General features: G+C 41.5%; 1 protein-coding gene across 3 annotated transcripts in view; it reads right to left on the bottom strand.

Moving 5' to 3' along the window:
• Positions 1-1,401: 1,401 nt before the first annotated feature.
• Positions 1,402-17,783, bottom strand: part of xrcc4 (X-ray repair complementing 4) — a 30,163-nt gene continuing 13,781 nt past the window's right edge. For 2 of the 3 annotated variants that reach the window (XM_084746266.1, XM_084746267.1), the window contains exons 4-8: positions 17,555-17,721; positions 15,949-16,080; positions 14,972-15,111; positions 11,525-11,666; positions 1,402-1,566 (exon numbers count right to left, since the gene is read on the bottom strand). In XM_084746266.1, coding sequence (XP_084602392.1) covers positions 1,461-1,566; positions 11,525-11,666; positions 14,972-15,111; positions 15,949-16,080; positions 17,555-17,721 — 687 coding nt within the window. In that variant the 3' untranslated portion in view covers positions 1,402-1,460. Of the gene's footprint in view, positions 1,567-6,095; positions 6,815-11,524; positions 11,667-14,971; positions 15,112-15,948; positions 16,081-17,554; positions 17,722-17,783 lie in introns of those variants that run through there. The other variant, XM_084746268.1, reaches the window with a different exon arrangement.

A 17,783-nucleotide genomic window follows, 5' to 3' on the forward strand; every position in this document is an offset into this window, starting at 1 on the left:
GGCTACGAGCAGAAATTCCCTTAACCAGTAACTTGATTTTGACATGAAGAACTGGAGATCCACATTGAAGACCAAATAAAAACACAAATAAGCCTGTAAAATAACAACATATTTACACTGTTTGTTGGAACAAATATTTATTTGACAAGTTTGCAAAATATGTAAAAACACAATTCATTATCAGCTCATGGAGCACATTACAGAAGCAAACTGTGTTTAAAATACATGATGATTCTACAGAACCTCAGACAGGTCACAAATTAAAGGAGACACCTGGAGGAACGAGCACAGGTTCCACCAGACCGCAGGAGGTGTGCTCTGGTGTCAGATCAAACGTTCAGGAGGTTCTAGGGTTTCTTCAACCAGTTTTAGCAATCCTTTAGAATGTGATATGGTTCATTTACTTGGTTCTAGCAATTCTTTAGGGGGTTCTTTAGGGGGTTGCATTTGGAAGTTTTAGAGTTGCTGTAGGTTCTAGCATTCATTTAGAATGTTTAAAGGTTCCTTTAGTTGTTTGTGCTTCTACAGTTGTTTTACGTGGTTCTGGAGATCTTTTAGGATTTTAACTTAGGTTATTGTCATTTAGGATGTTCTGAGGTTAATTAGGTTCTTAATGTGGTTCTACTGATCATTTATGACCGCTAGCTCATCATCAAGCCTCTGCAGAAGCCTGATAACAGTCTGATCATTTGAATCAGGTGTGTTGGAGCAGGGAAACATCTAAAACCTGCAGGACAGTGGGCCCTGAGGACCAGGGTTGGGGAACACTGATTTAGAATGTTCTAAGGTTCCTTTAGTGAGTACTAGTAATCCTTTAGAATGTTCTATGGTTGCTTTAGGTGGTTCTAGTGATTCTTGAGGAGGTTTGTGAGATCTTTAGTTAGTTCCAACAGCACTTTAGGGTGTGCTAGGGATCCCTTACATGACTCGTGTGGTTCTTTATGAGGTTCTAGGGTTACTTTAGGCAGTTTGTGCAATCTTTGAGGATCTTGTGGTGGTTCCAGCAATCATTTACGAGGATCTAAGGTTCCTTGAGGTTGGGATGGTTTTGAATTAGGGGACCTTTAGGAGGTTCTAGGTTTCCTTAATGCGGCTCTAGCAAGTTTTTGAGTTCTTTTCTGTGGTTCCAGTGTTACTTAAAATTTTTTTGGTGGTTCTTAATATTTTAGGGATACTTTTAGGGGATTGAACATCTATGGGAAGACCACCAATGATACTGTTCTCCTCACTGGGGTTCCACTGCCTTATGAAAAGGAACCTATGACGTTTTTTCCTCGTATCCTCATCTGTCACCTTATGTGTAGATTGTTACAGGAACCGTTCTTATAAATAGTTTTAGAGCAATCCGTGACCATTAATGCATCATTTCTGTATAAAAATATCTTTATGGATAAAAATCAGTGCTGTAAACATGTTTTATTTCATTTATCTCTCTGTTCAACCAGACTGGAAGTGATGGGTCAAAAGTCCTCAAACAGGTCCTCAGTGTCTGAAGTTGCTGCTGCAGCATCTGCAGAGCGCTGGGGAGTCTGCTGCTGCTTACTGGATCCTGCAGGGGGGTCGGTCCTGTACAACACACACACACACACACACACACACACACACACAGAAAGAGAGAGAACGGGTCAGTGGGCTAATGAAGCTGGTTTACAGGAGAGTTTTCCTGTTGAGACGGGAAGTGTATCATGTGGCCCATAAGGAGCAAGACTAGAAACACATGGGCAACTTTTATACCTGTGTGTAGATACGTAGGTGTGTGTGTGTGTGTGTGTGTGTGTGTGTGTGTGTGTGTGTGTGTGTGTGTGTAATTGCAGCAGCTCCCCCACCTTAAGTGCTCGACATCAAATGCTGGACGTGGCTACCTGTGTTTTTTACCACGTCGAGGCTCGTGCTCTCCTCCAGTGTCGACTCTATGGAAGCTCATATATTCTGCCTTCACTTGAACGTAACGCCGTGTGATGTTTAGGGGTCAGGAAGGAAACAAAATTTCAGACATAAAGAGGATGAGGGAAGGATCAAGGATGCACAGTAGGTAGCAAAGAAAAGAGGGCAACAGGGGATCAAGGGAGAGAAACTGAGAGGGAAAACACATGTAGGCCAACAGTGTTTTATCCTCGAGGCTTTAAAGGGCTCAAATCTTCAGTCTTAAAGGAATAATTCGGGGAAATATGCTTATTTCGCTTTATTGCCAAGAGTTAGATGAGAAGATTGATACTAGTATCTATACTACTAGCTACTATATCTACTTTGTTTGCTGTATAAATGTGTGTAAACATCTTAAGCAGCAGACTGTTCGCTGCATCTGTATTTGCATTAACACAACTCTACCTCAACTTTATGTAAATAAGCCTTTTCTGACAGGAAACTGCTGTTATATAGGCTTAATATTGTTGTCTTCAAACCAACCAAACTCCATGGGCAAAATCTGTAATTTTACCTCAGAAAACACAGGAGTTGCTGGTCTACGGCTGCCTCAATTAGTTAGTTTGTTTGTGCTATTGTGTGACTTTAGAGAATCCAAACTGTCTAAAAACAGAAGTCGCACAATAACACAAAGAAATTAAAAACTTGAGGCTGCAGTAGACCAGCAGGTCCCGTGTTCTGCGAGGTAGAAATGCTTGTTTCTCCCATGGAGTTTGGTTGGGGAAAAGAGAACGATATTTGGCTTATTTAATGTCAGTTTCCTGATGAAAAAAGCTGTCTGAGAGCAGGGTATATATAGTATAGTGTGCTTAAAGTGATCCTGATTTCTTTAAGTGTCTTAAATATGTTTTCCTGAAGTACACTGCTTGACTTCCTGCACCAGTACTCCTGCTGCTTCTCCAAATTGGGGGCGTGTCAACCGCCATCTACTGCAGGAAATACACCGACTTTTGATACGTACGTCACACAAACTAATGATCTGAACTATACCAGCACAGCACTCACAGCGTGCAAACAAAACATGTACGTCTCCCATGCTCTCCTGCTTTTCTCTCAAAGAGATTCAGGGAAAACCCTGGACAGGTTGCTGAATTTCCCACGCTGTAAACCATCTAACATGGAGCACCACTCACCTCTAACCTTACTGCGTGTGTGAAAGACTGATGGATGTAAATCCAACATGACCGGAGGACCACCAACAATCCAGTACAGCATCTTGAGCTTTAAGTCACGAGTTCCGTTTTGAACGAGAACACAATACTACCGACTTTTCCCCTCAGATCCAATCCTGCTGTAGTGATGATTAGCTGAATAGGAAGGAGAAGAAAAGGCCGGTGTGAGAAGGAGAAGAGAGAGGAGGCCCTGAGCTTGTTTAAATCATTACCAACTGTACGACAAACACCACTGCGCTGCTGGAACCAGTTAAGACGAAACAAGAGACGTGTTCACTGGAGAGGGGGAGCTGTTCAGCACTGCCACGGAGGACCACCGGAGACTTGAACACATGGGGGGGGCGTGACGAGAGCGGTTTCAGCCCCGAGAGGTGAGGTTCAGCTCAGGCGTCGGACACACGGGAGCCCCCACACAGAGCTGGTCTGGTGACATACCAGAGCTGCAGCATGCACACCAATTATGTGCTCGTTTGTAGCTGAAGGAACTAAACAGAGGTTCAGTTTGGAACGTGCAGGGCAGATGGATTAGTTTTGTCTAAATGAAAAGAAATCAAACCCAAAATTGTATCACTTAAAGCTTTAGTGCACCAAACTACAACAGAAAGGCATGTTTACACATACCTCTGGTGGTATGCAAGTCACTCATTGAGGAGGGGTTTGATTTTTACTCTTCAATTATCCTGGAAAAATACATTTTATGAAATCAAATCTGACTATTAAACCTTGTAATGAGCCAACGTCCTTATGATTAAATTTTTTATTAAATGCAGACATCAACTCCATCTGATATCCACCCCAAATCTGAGAAAAAATAAGATGTTATGTGAAAATTGATACAGTGATACATCCAGCTGTTCCTGCCCATCAAGCAGTGAACAATCAATAAAAATGGAAAATATAGATATATGTGCTGCCCAGTCCTGCCACTCAAAAGTCCTCCCAACTGGTTGCTGTATTTCCTTTTGGGAATTTTGAGTTTGAGGTTTGACCCTTTGAGGCTGCTGTAGCTTGGCAGTGTGCAGTGTCAAAGCCAGAGAAATAGATCAAGTTAACAATGTGAAGTGACACAGAACAGATGAAATATACGGCCAAAAGTCTGTGATAATATCACAACAATCATGATACTAATTTCTGTTAGTGTGTCAATGGGAACTCCCATAGCAGGTTAGCATCAAGCTAACAGACTTAGCACAGTATTTCAGCAGTACAATAATTCAATGCAAGAAATGATTCAGAAAAAAAGAAAGTATCACAATACTTCAGCGACTCAATTCTGCTTGCTGTCAATCATCGGGAGTCGGACAGCTGTGTGGGCGGGACTTTGACCTCTCGCCACAGCACTCAGCGCTGGAGAAAGGTCTGGCTCCACACATATTCTGCTACAGATTTCTGCTTGTTTGCATATCTTCAAACCAATCACAAACTTCTTGGGCGAAGCTACGCCCAGGATGCAGCGACGGTGGAACATCTGCACGTCAGGAGGCAAGCTGTGGTATTATGATGACTACATCACTGAAAAAGAAAAGCTAACAGCTCTTAGCTTGTTTATGTTTGTACCATTAGCATCCCAGGCACTAACTTGCCGTTTTCAGCATGCAGGCTGCAGCTGAGTGATTGCTCTCTTGTTTCCCAGAGACTGAAAATGTAGATAGCGGACGCTGCAATGCAACCAATGCAAGGACTTATACCAGTAGCATGCATCCACTGGGTCAGACTACGGCAGCTCCAACTCTGATCACTACTGAACAGATTCTGGCTCCAAATGACATCACCAGCGCAAGATGCCAGCGCTTCTATCCAGGATATACTGGCTTCAATTTTGCACAGTGGGCTAAAGAAGAGACACGTCGTCCATCTTTATTAATGTCAACTGCTGGGACATGAGTGTCTTCTTTATTGACCCCTCAAACAAACCAATGCAGTTATGACTACTGACCAATTCATTAGGACAGTATTCAGAGTCCTGAAGAGGTGAAAAAAGAGAGACATCATGAAACACATAGTTTGTGAAGTGAAAACATCTTTTCCAATCCTGCAACCCATAAAAATCCATCTTGCGCCCCTTTAGTGGGTCTTAATCCCCATCATGGGAACAACTGCTTTAATGGATTCTTTCCTCTGACAGAAACATACGCTCATAAGCAGAAACATTCGTATATTCTACATATGTTATACATTTTACAGCTGAATTAGGATCATGTCAGAGGGCCACAGCTCAAACAACAACCTATAAAACCTCTCAGTGTAACACACAACAAGGCTCTACCAGTCCCATGTCTTGTAGTGATTATCTGTGATGGCTAGAAGCGATGTTTGATAGTTTACAGAACCCGTCCGTGTGTGAAGGAAGGAGCAAGAGAGTGTGCGAGTGTGTGCTTCACTCTAAGTTCCTTTTCATGGGAAAACAGTCCTTTGAATACACAAACGCTTACATCTGAGGGACATGTTAACAGGAATTACAATGAGTCAAAAATGAGACTCTCATGATCAGGAGAACCAGCTGTTTAACAGAGCTCAAAACTACACATCTCATTTTCTAAAGAAGTGATCAACCCAGAGGAAGATAAAGGGATTTGTTTTGTTGCTAAAGATGAGAGGGATCATACTGATTGTTGCTAGGATCTGAGACCGTATCAGGGTGTGTTAGTGCCCATGGCATCATGGGTAACTTGCACATCTGTGAAGTAGAGTTCGGTGATATGTTAAAATATGTTTTAAAAGCGACTATCATCAGCCCATCAATCGGCGACTGGCGATATCTTCGTCCCCCCTCCCGTCCTCTCAGGTCTCAGCTGGGAGGCGTACACAAGCGGCAAATTCACTACATTACACATGCAGCGTATGTTCAACATATCCAATTAACTTACAAAGAAATACAACCGTACACCTTCTAAATTCATATTAGACATATGAACATGAACTACAATGAGTCAAAGATGAGACTCTGAACATCAGGAGAACCAGCTGTTTAATAAAACTCAAATTATTTTTTATTTTTCTCAGAAAATGTTTAACTTGTCACTTTACCTTGTTGTCAGACAGACAAATATTGTTTCCACACCAACCAAACTCCATAGGTGAAATCAGTAACTTTACCTTACAGAACATGGGAGTTGCTGGTCTACCGCTGCCTCCATCGGTTAGGTAGTTATTGTGTGACTCCGGTGTTATAAAGGGTTAGTTCGGCTAACACAATAACACAATCAACAGATTGAGGCAACGTTAAACCAGCAACTCCTGTGTTGTGCGACATAAAATGATTGATTTCTCTGAGTTCAGTTGGTTTAGTGAGAGTGATATTTGGCTTAGAAAACAAAAAATATTCTAAATATTCAACTTCAAGTGAGCATAAAAACATTTTTTTGTGAAATTGGGGAACTTTTTTCAAATGTTGTCATTTCCGTCAACGTATATCAAACACGATACTTCAAAAAGTGCATATGCAGAAAAGGACTTAAAGAAGAAATGGGAACAGAAAAAACACCTTCAGAACCAGTCACTTCTTCCAGATCACAACTTGAACATAGACAATATATAATCAATCTTCTCATCTCTTTCAAAGAAGCTCATTTCCCAACATGTTGAGCAACTCGTTTAATTAGTCATCCTCGTCTTCTGTTCATGTGGCTTTCATTTAACTCTCTTCAGGCTCTTTCACCCCCCTTCACTCTCTGCTCCTCCTCGTCCTCCTCCTCCTCTCTACCCTCTGAGCGGACGACCTGCATGCAGAGGAACATGGAGGTAACAGAGGAAGGTGGACGGGTTGAGTGGTGATGGAAATGGAAAAAACAATAGCTGGGTGTAGGACTGCCAGCAGTCCCGAACCCCCCACATTAACAGGCACCTCTCAGACAAAGGCCTCTCTTCTGCAGCCACTGTTTGCCAGCTCAGAGGGGATCGAACACGCAGCCAACCACAGCTGCTCATCAGCTCACTGCAGCAGTCAGAGTTGGTAATAAGCCTCCGTAATGGGCACTACTACCAACCAGTGACAGCAGCTGGGGATAGATGGCACCACTTACGGCCATCTGCGGCTGGCACTCGGCGAGGTTTGGACACAGTATATCCCCCCTCTGTTGGAGGGCCACAGAAACAACGTCGGATTGAGACATGTCTTTGGAATATTCTCTAAATGGTCACATCCAAAGAGAAACTGGCACATGGGAGATATGGGAACAAGAGCAGCAGTATTGTGAGGTTTTGGAGCTGTGTGATGGTCTGACTCGGAGCGTAGATAGACACAACAGAGAGTGTGAGGAAAAGAAAGAGAAGTTAGAAAAGAAGAAAGTTGCATAATTGTTTCTTTGAGACCAGTGACTGACTTTGGCTCCCCGGTTCATGTCCTTAGAAATCCCTCCGCTGCACTGTGTTCAGCCCTGAGAATAATGGCATTCATCAATACCCAACAAACTAAAGGGACTGGTTCATTTTCCCACTTAACTCTGGTGGTATCGAGGTTTTGAGGTCTCTATCTGTGAGATTTCTCCAGTCTGGATCCACAGATTGCATTTAATTTGTTGGGAGATGAAAAACAATTCAGAGCTTTGTAGGCAGGAATAAGAACAGAGACATAGCTATCTAGCTAGCAAGCTACATCAATAAATAACAGCAACAGAAAACAAAAATGCAGTAAGTGTGGAGATCATGGCGGAGCATGTTGATGCAGCGGCCACTGGCTCCTTAAAACTTTGCAACTTCTCTCCTTTAATCTGTTGTTTTTTTTTCAGATTTATTACTGAAACATGCATCATCTATGACAGAATTATTTTCCTGGGAACTGGAAAATGATGATGTGGGGATTGGATTTAAGAGCTGAGAACCCTGAGATAATCAACAAATGCAGTCGCCATCTTTCAAATGTACAGTCAGATCAGCTGGATGCAACACCGCAGGTGACCGCTCCAAGAGGAGTGGAGGTGAGTGTATAAGAGCTACGCTACAGCAGAGACTGAAGGCTGCTTAGTGCAGATTCCTGAAAAAAAATAACACACCATAATCGTTTTAATGTGTTTTTCAATGAAAATGAGAATAATGATACAAAAACATTCCTTTCCTCTAATATCGCAAATCATATCACAATCGCAATATCAGTCAAGATAATTGCAATTAGATATTTCTTTCGTCGTTCAGCCCCAGCTGATTCCACACAAACACTGGACCTGATGCAGCCTCCTGATGTTTTCCACACACTCATTAGTGGAGCTGTGTGTTCACATAAAGTCCACAGTGGAAAAGGCCTTTTCTCCTGAGGCTGCTCATCACCAGCTGCTCTGCCTAAAGCCACGGCAGCATGTGTTTGTGTGCTTAAAGAGATAAAACAGGCCGTCAAGATAGAAAAGACCAGCAGCACAAATCATAAACCTGCAGGACAACGCTGCTCTTTTATCACCAATAAACTGTGAGAGAGCTGAATTTGATATTCCCTCTCAGAGGAATGTAGTAAATGTGATAACGCCCTGAAGGTGTACAGCTGGCCGTTCGCTCTGGACCGAACAGGAGTGGAAACTGCTGCTGCCAGCGCTCGGACAGTGGAACAAGGTCAAACTGCCGCCGCTCTTCCTCTTTTACGCTTCTGTCCTCAGTCCCTCCTCTCTGCTCTGAGCACAATGAGCTCCACGGGATCATGTTATATATACTGTAGCTAAGTGTGTCAGAGAGTCCAGCTCATCCTCTCACTGACTGTTTTCAGTCAGGGCCCAACGGTCATTTAGTAATTTTAGTTCCTGATGCATGAATGTCCTCTTACTTTTTCTTATATTTGTTCTTAAATAAAGCAATAAAAGGTGGGATTCATGAAACAACAGACTGATCACCAAACTCTCTGTGGCCAAGAGCAGCGTTTCTCAACCCTGGTCCTTCAGGGACGCCTGCCCTGCATGTTTTACATGTTTCTCTGCTCCAACACATCTGATTCAAATGATCAGCTCGTCATCAAGCCTCCGCAGAAGCCTGATAACAACCTGATCAGTTGAATCAGGTGTGTGAGGACTTTCAGGTAGAAGATCGAGTAGTTTTGTCACTGATCTAAGTTGAGGCTCCAGAACGGCACAGATTTTGATGAATCTGTCTCATAACCTGATCATCTTATGTGTAAATTATTAAATAAATAAACAAACTGTTGTATAAGATTTTTCTTCTGTGTTTTCATGTTGCAAATGTCTTTTTCTTCAATATTATTAATAGTTCTCAGCACAAGACATGAACTGACTTTTGCGTGTACTGAAGCACCCTTAAATTTTGTTGTTACCGCAGAACAAACAGGAAATACAAACAATTTAAGATCAAATCTGTTTGTCTGAATGATTCATGCATGAAGTCCACTGTTTTTAAACTGTGTGGGTCGATAACTGCTGCTGGTGACGTCACACCCACATTTTTAGTAAGTACTGGAGCAAATTAACAATATAACACACAATGTTAAAGGTGAATTATGTAAGAACTTAAGATTTAAACATTCTAAAATTAACAAGCCATCTGATCGACTTCACACTCAACACAGCACTCCCTGGATTAACAGTTCTCGAGATAAGTGAAGGACAGTTATACACACATACAAAGATTTCTTTCTTTATTGATAGATGGCTCTGCTACAGCGCCACCTATTGGCCAAATGGCATCATATCTACACATGACCACCAAATGTGGCTATTATAGCACAAAGCTTTGAGGAGAAATGATGATTTTTGCAAACTTTGAGAGCCAACATTGGTGATGATTGCTCAAAATTTGTACGAGACCAAATTGGACTAAATTCCAAATTGCAAATGGGCGGGGCTTATATGGATAGATTTGTACGGATCCTATCTGAACTGTGTCATGAATTACACATAATTTTTGTCAGTTTATAAGATAATTTAACAAGGCAAGAAAGTCGCAGTTTGTCGTTAAGTATCAGACTGTGAAGACACGTAATTAGAAAGACTACACACCCAGAACACATCATCATGAATTTCTAATATTAGCCACTGAAGCTTAAAATGCCTGTGTGTTTTTGTAGCAGGATGTGATCACACAACATCAGGTCTTACTCATTCTTTCTTTTCCTTGCTGTTTTACGGCGTCTGTTTAGGCTGCAGTCCATCAAGTGTTTTTGTCATTACAGAGTTTGGCCACTATGTCAAACTGGTTTCAAAGTGTGGCAAACTTTCTGGAGGATTGGTTTGGACCCATATAATCCAGGAAAACAAAGTTTTAGTTGAAAAGTTCAAGGTCAAAATGTAAAGTTTGTTGTTTAAGCACCACTAACTGGCCAAACTGTACCAAACTTTACACTGCAGTTTCCAAGTTGATTAAATACCAACTTCCAACCAGAAAAGCAAAAATCAGTTAGTTCAGTGATTGTTTATGTCTCATGATTACTAGTATTTTTGCCATTTCTTGTTTAGTTTTCCATGGATTTCAAACTTTCCTCCAATTGTCATCAGAGAAAAAAGATGTGCTGCTCATCAGAGCAACAGGTCAAGCTGCTAAATGAACAGAAGAGAATATTTCTGGGTGATGGAGAAATACTGTTTTATTCTCATTTTATTTATACTGTGTGTGATACTGAGGATGAATAATACTTGACATAAAAAGAAGAGTTAGTTTGTGTCCATTCTTCCATCTTTCACAGTCACCATCATTCAGTTTTGCATCTATTTTTTTTGTTTTTGTCTCTTCATATGAATCAATTCAAAGTTTTCTTTCTTAGTGAAATGAACACTGGAACCAAACAGTGATATTTTGTGGACGTCTGTGTGTTTGAATCCTCTGTGAAAGACACACGTTGCTGCGTTACTCCTCACATTCCTTCACATATTTACTGATTGTAAACACGACCGACTGCTGCCATACGAGCGAGATCAGCTCTGCTGCCACTTTAGTCTTGTGTGCTCTTCACGTACAACCTCCAACCATGTGAATGTTCGGGTCCACACAGAGAGCCGCTGCAGATTGGGTGTAATTACCCGACATAAAGAAGATCCCTGACAGGGAACTTTTATGATGTTTGATTTTCCCATTCAAGAGGGCGAGAGGAGGAGAGAAGAGGGAGAAGGAGGTGATGGGGAAGGGAAGATGAGACAACAGGGATGGACCAGCAAAGAAAAATGATATTTAACACGATCATCTCTACGTGTTTTGTATTTCTGTTCTGCAGTAAAGAAGGGAGGTGTATTTTAACCATGACTTGTAACAATAAAGTAGATTTAAACAGATAAAATGTTTGTTTCTGTGTCCTATTTTTAGCTGGAGATGTCACACCCTGGCTAAATGAACAAATTAGAGGATAACCACATGAACAGTTTACAAGCTGCAGAGGCAGTAAACAGCTCAGAGAAACCACAGAGCAGGAGGCGATGATGTGGGAGGAACTACTTTTCACACATTGTCAAAACAAACCAACACAAACACTGTGAATGACACCGCGTGTGCGCAGTACAGTGCAGTACCTCGTTCTCTGGGAGCTCTGCGGGTTCGGCCTTTTGACCGCTGGGTCAGGAGCCTCGAGGTGACGAAAGCGCCGCTTGCGAGTGGGGGCCACGTCTGTGATGTCCTTCAGGCTGTCGTCCAATGGGCTCGCGGTGGAGGACTCTGAGGAGAAGATGAGTCAGTCAGGTTTCTGCATAAAATAGTGGACTCAAAGTGAGACAGATTAGAGAACAAACACATCTTAATTAAAGCAGCAGCATCACAGAGTTCATGATCTGATATTACAAGACACAAAACTGCCGTCTGTCCCAGATGACAGAGACGGAAACCAAAGTCTTCATGTTTTCTGCTCCAGTCAAGAAAAATCTTTTCTTAAATGAAAGTACAGAAATTTGAGCAGCAAAATGTGCTTAAAGTGTCAAAAGTAAAAGTACTGATTAGGAGGAACAATTACTGTCATTAAGTTTCCCTTTAATGTTCAAATGTAACTTGTGATTGTTAAAATGAGATGAGGCACTTCTGATCAGTGGAGGATTTTAAAAACAACACCAGATATCCAGTTTCATCTCGAACATTTATGGCGAACAGTTGGTTATGTAACTCAGAGCAGTTCTCAGGAGTGGAATGAGTTTTTTTTTTTTTTTTAACTTGTCATTCTTTGACTGTCTGAGGTTGAGAGATGGCAGCCGGCATCTCGCCAAACATCTGCTCGTGCCTCCTCTCCTCCGCTGTCTGACGCTGCTGTCATCGCCTCTCCTCTCTGCCTCTGTTCTTAAACGTGAGGATGTCGGGAACAAGTGTGTGGAACAACAGAGGGGCAGATGGTTTCTCTGCCCGCAAATCAGCACGTTCTCCGGGGATCAAAGAGCAGAGGAACACTGGGACCGAGGCCGGCGGCAGGAGGACGATGGCGCAAAATATGGAAACCTCAAAATTACGTGTTCTTCCTTTTCTCACATTAATCGTCGCTGATATATTTCTCTCCACTCAGTTCAGTGACTGACTGGTTTCCACATCGTCTTATACTGACTCTGAAACAGTCTGTAAACGCTGCCTGTTAAACTCGGTGACCCACTGAACACAAAGCAGCAGAAGCAAGTAAAACCATAACAAAGTCGACAGGTGTCAGGTGTTTCTCCACCCCTTTATCCCTTTTATGGTTTTCTTGTTGAAATATGTGGAGAACTTAAAGTTTCCATGAAGTCAAAATCGATGTTTAAATGTTTTTATCATGTATGCATTGCACTACGTATGTGTCCCAACAAATTGTCAAACAATGAATTGAGAAAATGATCAATAGATTAATTGAGTGAAAATATTTGGTTAGCTGCAGCCCTATTCTTGATGGTATTCTGGAGTTTTTTTTCCTGAACTCTCCTGATAGACAGATAGCTTTATCTGTTCTTTAACTAGAAGGACAGCTTAACTTGTTGCTAAATTAGCAACACAGGCTAACACAGCCTCTGACACTGAGGGAGGCCAGTTTCTATGATGGCAGGGAATACAGCACTAAGGTTATTCAGAGTTTCTGTTATTTCTTGATGTGTCACCTTAAAATGCCTCGCTTTAAAGTGTTTTCTGTTTTCCTGCACTTGATTGAACCCAAAAGGGCAATTTCAAAAAAAAAAAAAAAGAATCCCATTCAAACACTGGCAGCTCACTTCACTGACGAGTTTGTCCCCTCTGGTTAAAGTGCAGCTAATCAGCAACATCAGCTGCTCCACTGATTGCACAAACTGTAAAAGTAAAAGTTTAAACTTCCAAAATTGCCGCACATTTTCCAGATCTCTGTCACAATAACATAAAAGGGGAACTTCACCAGGAACATTAGTTATAAGGAAAAAAATCATGACCATGTCATTTTAGTCTGTCTACATATTACTTGAATTTAATATAATGACAGTTATGGAGTGAGTTTTGAGGCGGTAACTTTAACAGATCATCTACAGAAAGTAGTTAAATCTGTCATATGAGCGGATCAGTCAGCATTAAATCACATGAGGCAGAAAATTGCTGTTGCAGGTGGTGGAAAACACCTGGCGAGGGCAAATATTAGACATGTGAGAACCACTGAGAACATAACTTCACAACTCCTTAATAATTAATGCTACACAGCTACCAAAACAGTAGAATATAAGTTTTCTGTAAAGTATTTTTACATTTTGTAAAATATGACCATGAATCTGATATTTTCTGGAAGCCGTTGTCATGGGAGCTGCGTGTTTGCACCACCTCTGAGACTTTCTGTGTGTTTTCATGCCCAGAAACTCACCATGACATCACTGAGGAGTTATGTAATGTTGGGTCGTGGGCCTCCGTGAGCTGACATCCCAAAACACCTTTAAATACACGCAGCTTCTAACGCTGACGTTACACTCCATCACCCTCCAGACGGGCGCTCCCAGACGGCCTGGACGTGATTAATGTGCCACCGGCAGGAGGGTGGATGGATGTACGTACGGCGTGGAGGTGTGTGTTACAGTTACCTATCACTGAGCTGTGAGGCGTTTTTCAGGGGAGCTTTTTTGCCCTCCTTTCAGCTGTTTACGTCCCCGATTTTTCCACTTTCTCACACACGCTGAGAAGCCAGGTTGGGTTCGTTCGATACGTCAAAGCTTGTTCTGTGATGTAGGTGTCCCTGTTCTCTGGGCCTCCCCCCTCCATGTGATGAGGAAAAGCTTGTGTTGTTCCTGTTGCCACGACAGTGACTCAGACGGCACCGTGTTGCCAGTTAAGACCAACAGATAGGAGGAGGGAAGTTTGGGAAATGTGTGTGTGTGTTTTGTGTTCTATGTGGTATGTATAGAGACTGAAAGGTCACAGTTTTGATCCACACAACAAATCTATTGTTAAATTGTGCCTGAGCTCATTCTGGTGAAGTCATGGTCCCACCCAGCAAAGTAAAGGAAAATTAATTTCTTTGCACTAACAACAAAAACTAATTGTTTTATTTTAAACTAACCACACTGATTTTTAATTACAAGCCTCTGCTTAACGGCAGAGATGTTCATTTACAGCACAGATTTGTCTCCATTGTTAATACACATTTCACCTCATACCTGTAGTGCCATTTATCCAGCTAGATAGTTCTGGAGTGAGCTGCAGCATTTTGGAGAAAACGGGCATAGAAATGTCTGAATTTACTTGAATGGGACAAATTTGCACACAGCTTGTGGTGCTCAAAGCGCCAAAAATACATTTGAAAAACTCATCAGTGATGTCTCTTTCCAGAAATCATGACCTGCTTACTAAAGATAATCCACAGACCTTGTTGCTAGGAGTTTCAGGGAGGAACTACTTTCTTTCTGCAGGAGAATCTACAGAAACTACTTTCTTTCTAATAAAAAGGAAGCCTTAGTTCAACCCCTTAGTTACTGTATTTATTTGGAAACATCTCTTAGACGAAGTTTGAGGAAAACTCTGTCTTACAAAACAAAAGCAGGCGGCTTCACTGACAGAGATCTTACCTCGGGTTGATAAAGTGGCCGCTGGAGTCGACTGTACTTCCTCTGGCTCCTCGTCGGTACTCCCTCCATATTCATCCTCCTCCTGACCTGCTGTTTGGCCTGATTTTACCGAATCCTTCTTTTTCTGTCCATCAGAGCTCCTACAACACAGAGCAGAGAGTTGACATCAAGAACACTGACAACAAAAAACTCTTGAGGAATTTGAGGAACTTCAGGAACAAGCACTGAAAGCTGCACAGTAATAGATGACTATCAGTTTAAGTACACTACTCTATATTTAGAACATTTCCACTGATTTACTTTGCAATCAGACCACGAATCTGCAACCTTTATGATTAAAAGAGCCATTTCTGGCCAAAATCCTTTTCTCTGAGGACTTTTTTTTAATTTGGCGTCCATAGCGAGCTTTTGGAGACTAAAGAAGATGAGCCACAGACGAAGGTTATGACTCTATTATGATTTTCACAGCTTTTTCATTTTTACAGTGAAGACCTCCAACAATGATAAATGACAATGTTAAAATGTTTAAAAGAACATTTCATTTCCGTATAATTTTTTTGCCGAAGCCACGGGGAGCCAGTGGACTGGGGCTAAAGGGCCGCAGGTTGCAGACACCTGCATTACAGAGTCTTAATGACAGCTATGCTCTCTTCACAGCCAGAAAAACTCCTTTGAAAAAAACAATAATTTTACCTCGCAGGACACAGGAGTTGCTGGTCAACCTCTGCCTCGATCTGAAGCAAGTAACGTTGGTTTCAATCCAAACTAACATTTTAAAACATCAAAGTCACATAAAAAGACAAACTGACTGACCGGTTGAGGCAACAGTAGACCAGCAACTCACTAAACTTTGATACTGAATATGAATTTTACCACTTAAAGCCACATTTTCACAGGTTTTAGAGCAAAAGTTCAATTTTAAGGAGACTGACAGGGTGAGTGAGTTAATAACTTCAGGACTTTAGTCTGTAGTGTACCTGGTCTCCTGCAGTCGTGTGATGGTCTCCTGCAGACTGCGGATCTTTGCTTTCTTCTCATTGAGGACGAGGACAAACCGAGAGTACAGCTCCGCCTCCAGGGCTTCTTTACCACCCGTATAACGCTTCAGTCTGAAATACACAGAAAAACACACAAAGGTCTTAACATCTGGAAGTCACACTTTCCTCTTCAGTGACTCTTCATCCAATATTTTCTCCTGGACGTCACGAAATGTACACAAATGTTTCCATCTTGCAACACAACACCACGGCTGCTGATCAGTGATGGATAGTTCAGTCGAGGGAGAGATTACAGAGTCATGAATCATACAAGATGACAACAGCACAGATGTGTAACACCAGCAGTCTTATTCTTTGCATTAAAGTACATAATTAATGGAGGAGGACTGTTTGTAGTGAATCACAGGGGTCCCTCTAATGAACTCACATTAACACGTCTGTGACATCAGTTCAGAGCTCAGAGCGACGCGCAGCTGCAGGCGGCGGCTCCTCCACTAACGCTGTTACATGAGTTGGGTCATAACTCAGTGGGAAACCACTGATGGAGAACTAGAACTTTTAACCTTTCTGTGTCGTAGTGCACCGTGCAGGATTACAACCAACGTCTCACGTCTTAATGTGAGCCGTTTCACTACGAACCAAACTGTGTCTGAGACACCAAATATCAAAACATGAAGGACTGAAAGTCTATGATCATGTATTTCATTATTGTCTGTGTGCAGTTTTTAATTAAATCTTTAAACAGATCTCAGTTTTGAGTGAAATTTTTTTTGATTACACTTCAAATTAAGGAGCTTGTAATAAGCATTAATAGTTAATAGGTGATAAGGCTGTAATAAGAAGCTTATAAACATTAATATGTGTTTATACGACTATATAAGTGATAATAATGGCATAATAAACATGATTATTGTTAGATTATAAGATGTTTGTAAGTAGTCTTATGAAGAACTTGTTAACAGTTGATAGACACAGGAGAATGTTAATGAAAGCCTTATAAGCATCTTATAATTGTTTATAATAGCATTAGCTTTTGTTGTTGCTTTACTGAGATTTCAGCATACTTCATTGTGCGTTTATTGGCAGTTTACGATGCAATTATTAACAGTTAACAATGCAGATACCAGATCTAAGGTGTGAACAGTGCTTATTAAGGTTAATTAATCCTTTATTATGCACTTGTTAACAGTTGCCTATGATGTTTTTAATTATTAGTATTTTCAGGCTGGTTTTCTCTCCTAAGAACTGCTAATAAATGCATAATTAAGTTTGTAGAAATCTTAATAAAGCAACAACAAAAGCGTAGTAAAGGTTTAACAATGATGTTATAGGGAAATTAATTAAATTAATGTTTGTAATGTCGTTATAAACAATTATAAGGCTTTTAACATTCTTAAGCAGTTAACGGTTAAGAAGTTAAGCGTTCACTGCTGTTAACAAGTAATAAAATTTCCCCAAACTTTAAGAGAGAGTTAATGAAACTTCTGCACTTTTCCGATGTGGAAATCGTCCCTGATCCCTGCCAGGTTTTGGTTTTGGTTTGGATCAGTGGGAACTCTGGTTGTCTTGTGTTTTGTGTGTTTACTCTGTCGTGATGCGTTGCTGCTCTCGTCTCAGTCTCTGGTTCTCCTCCTCCAGTTTCTGGTTGTGATGCTGCAGCGTGTTTCCCCTCTGCAGATTGTGGATCAGTAACTCCCTCACTGCCTCCGCCGGCTCCGAGACGGCCCTCAGCAAAACAGAACCCAACCTGAACTGGAAAAAAAGAATCAATTATTTATAATGCAGCCAGAAAAAAAAAGTTAATGACTAAAAGA

This window comes from Lutjanus erythropterus, chromosome 20, assembly GCF_056507025.1.
Source record: "Lutjanus erythropterus isolate fLutEry1 chromosome 20, fLutEry1.hap2, whole genome shotgun sequence".
In the NCBI taxonomy this organism is placed as follows: domain Eukaryota; kingdom Metazoa; phylum Chordata; class Actinopteri; order Lutjaniformes; family Lutjanidae; genus Lutjanus; species Lutjanus erythropterus.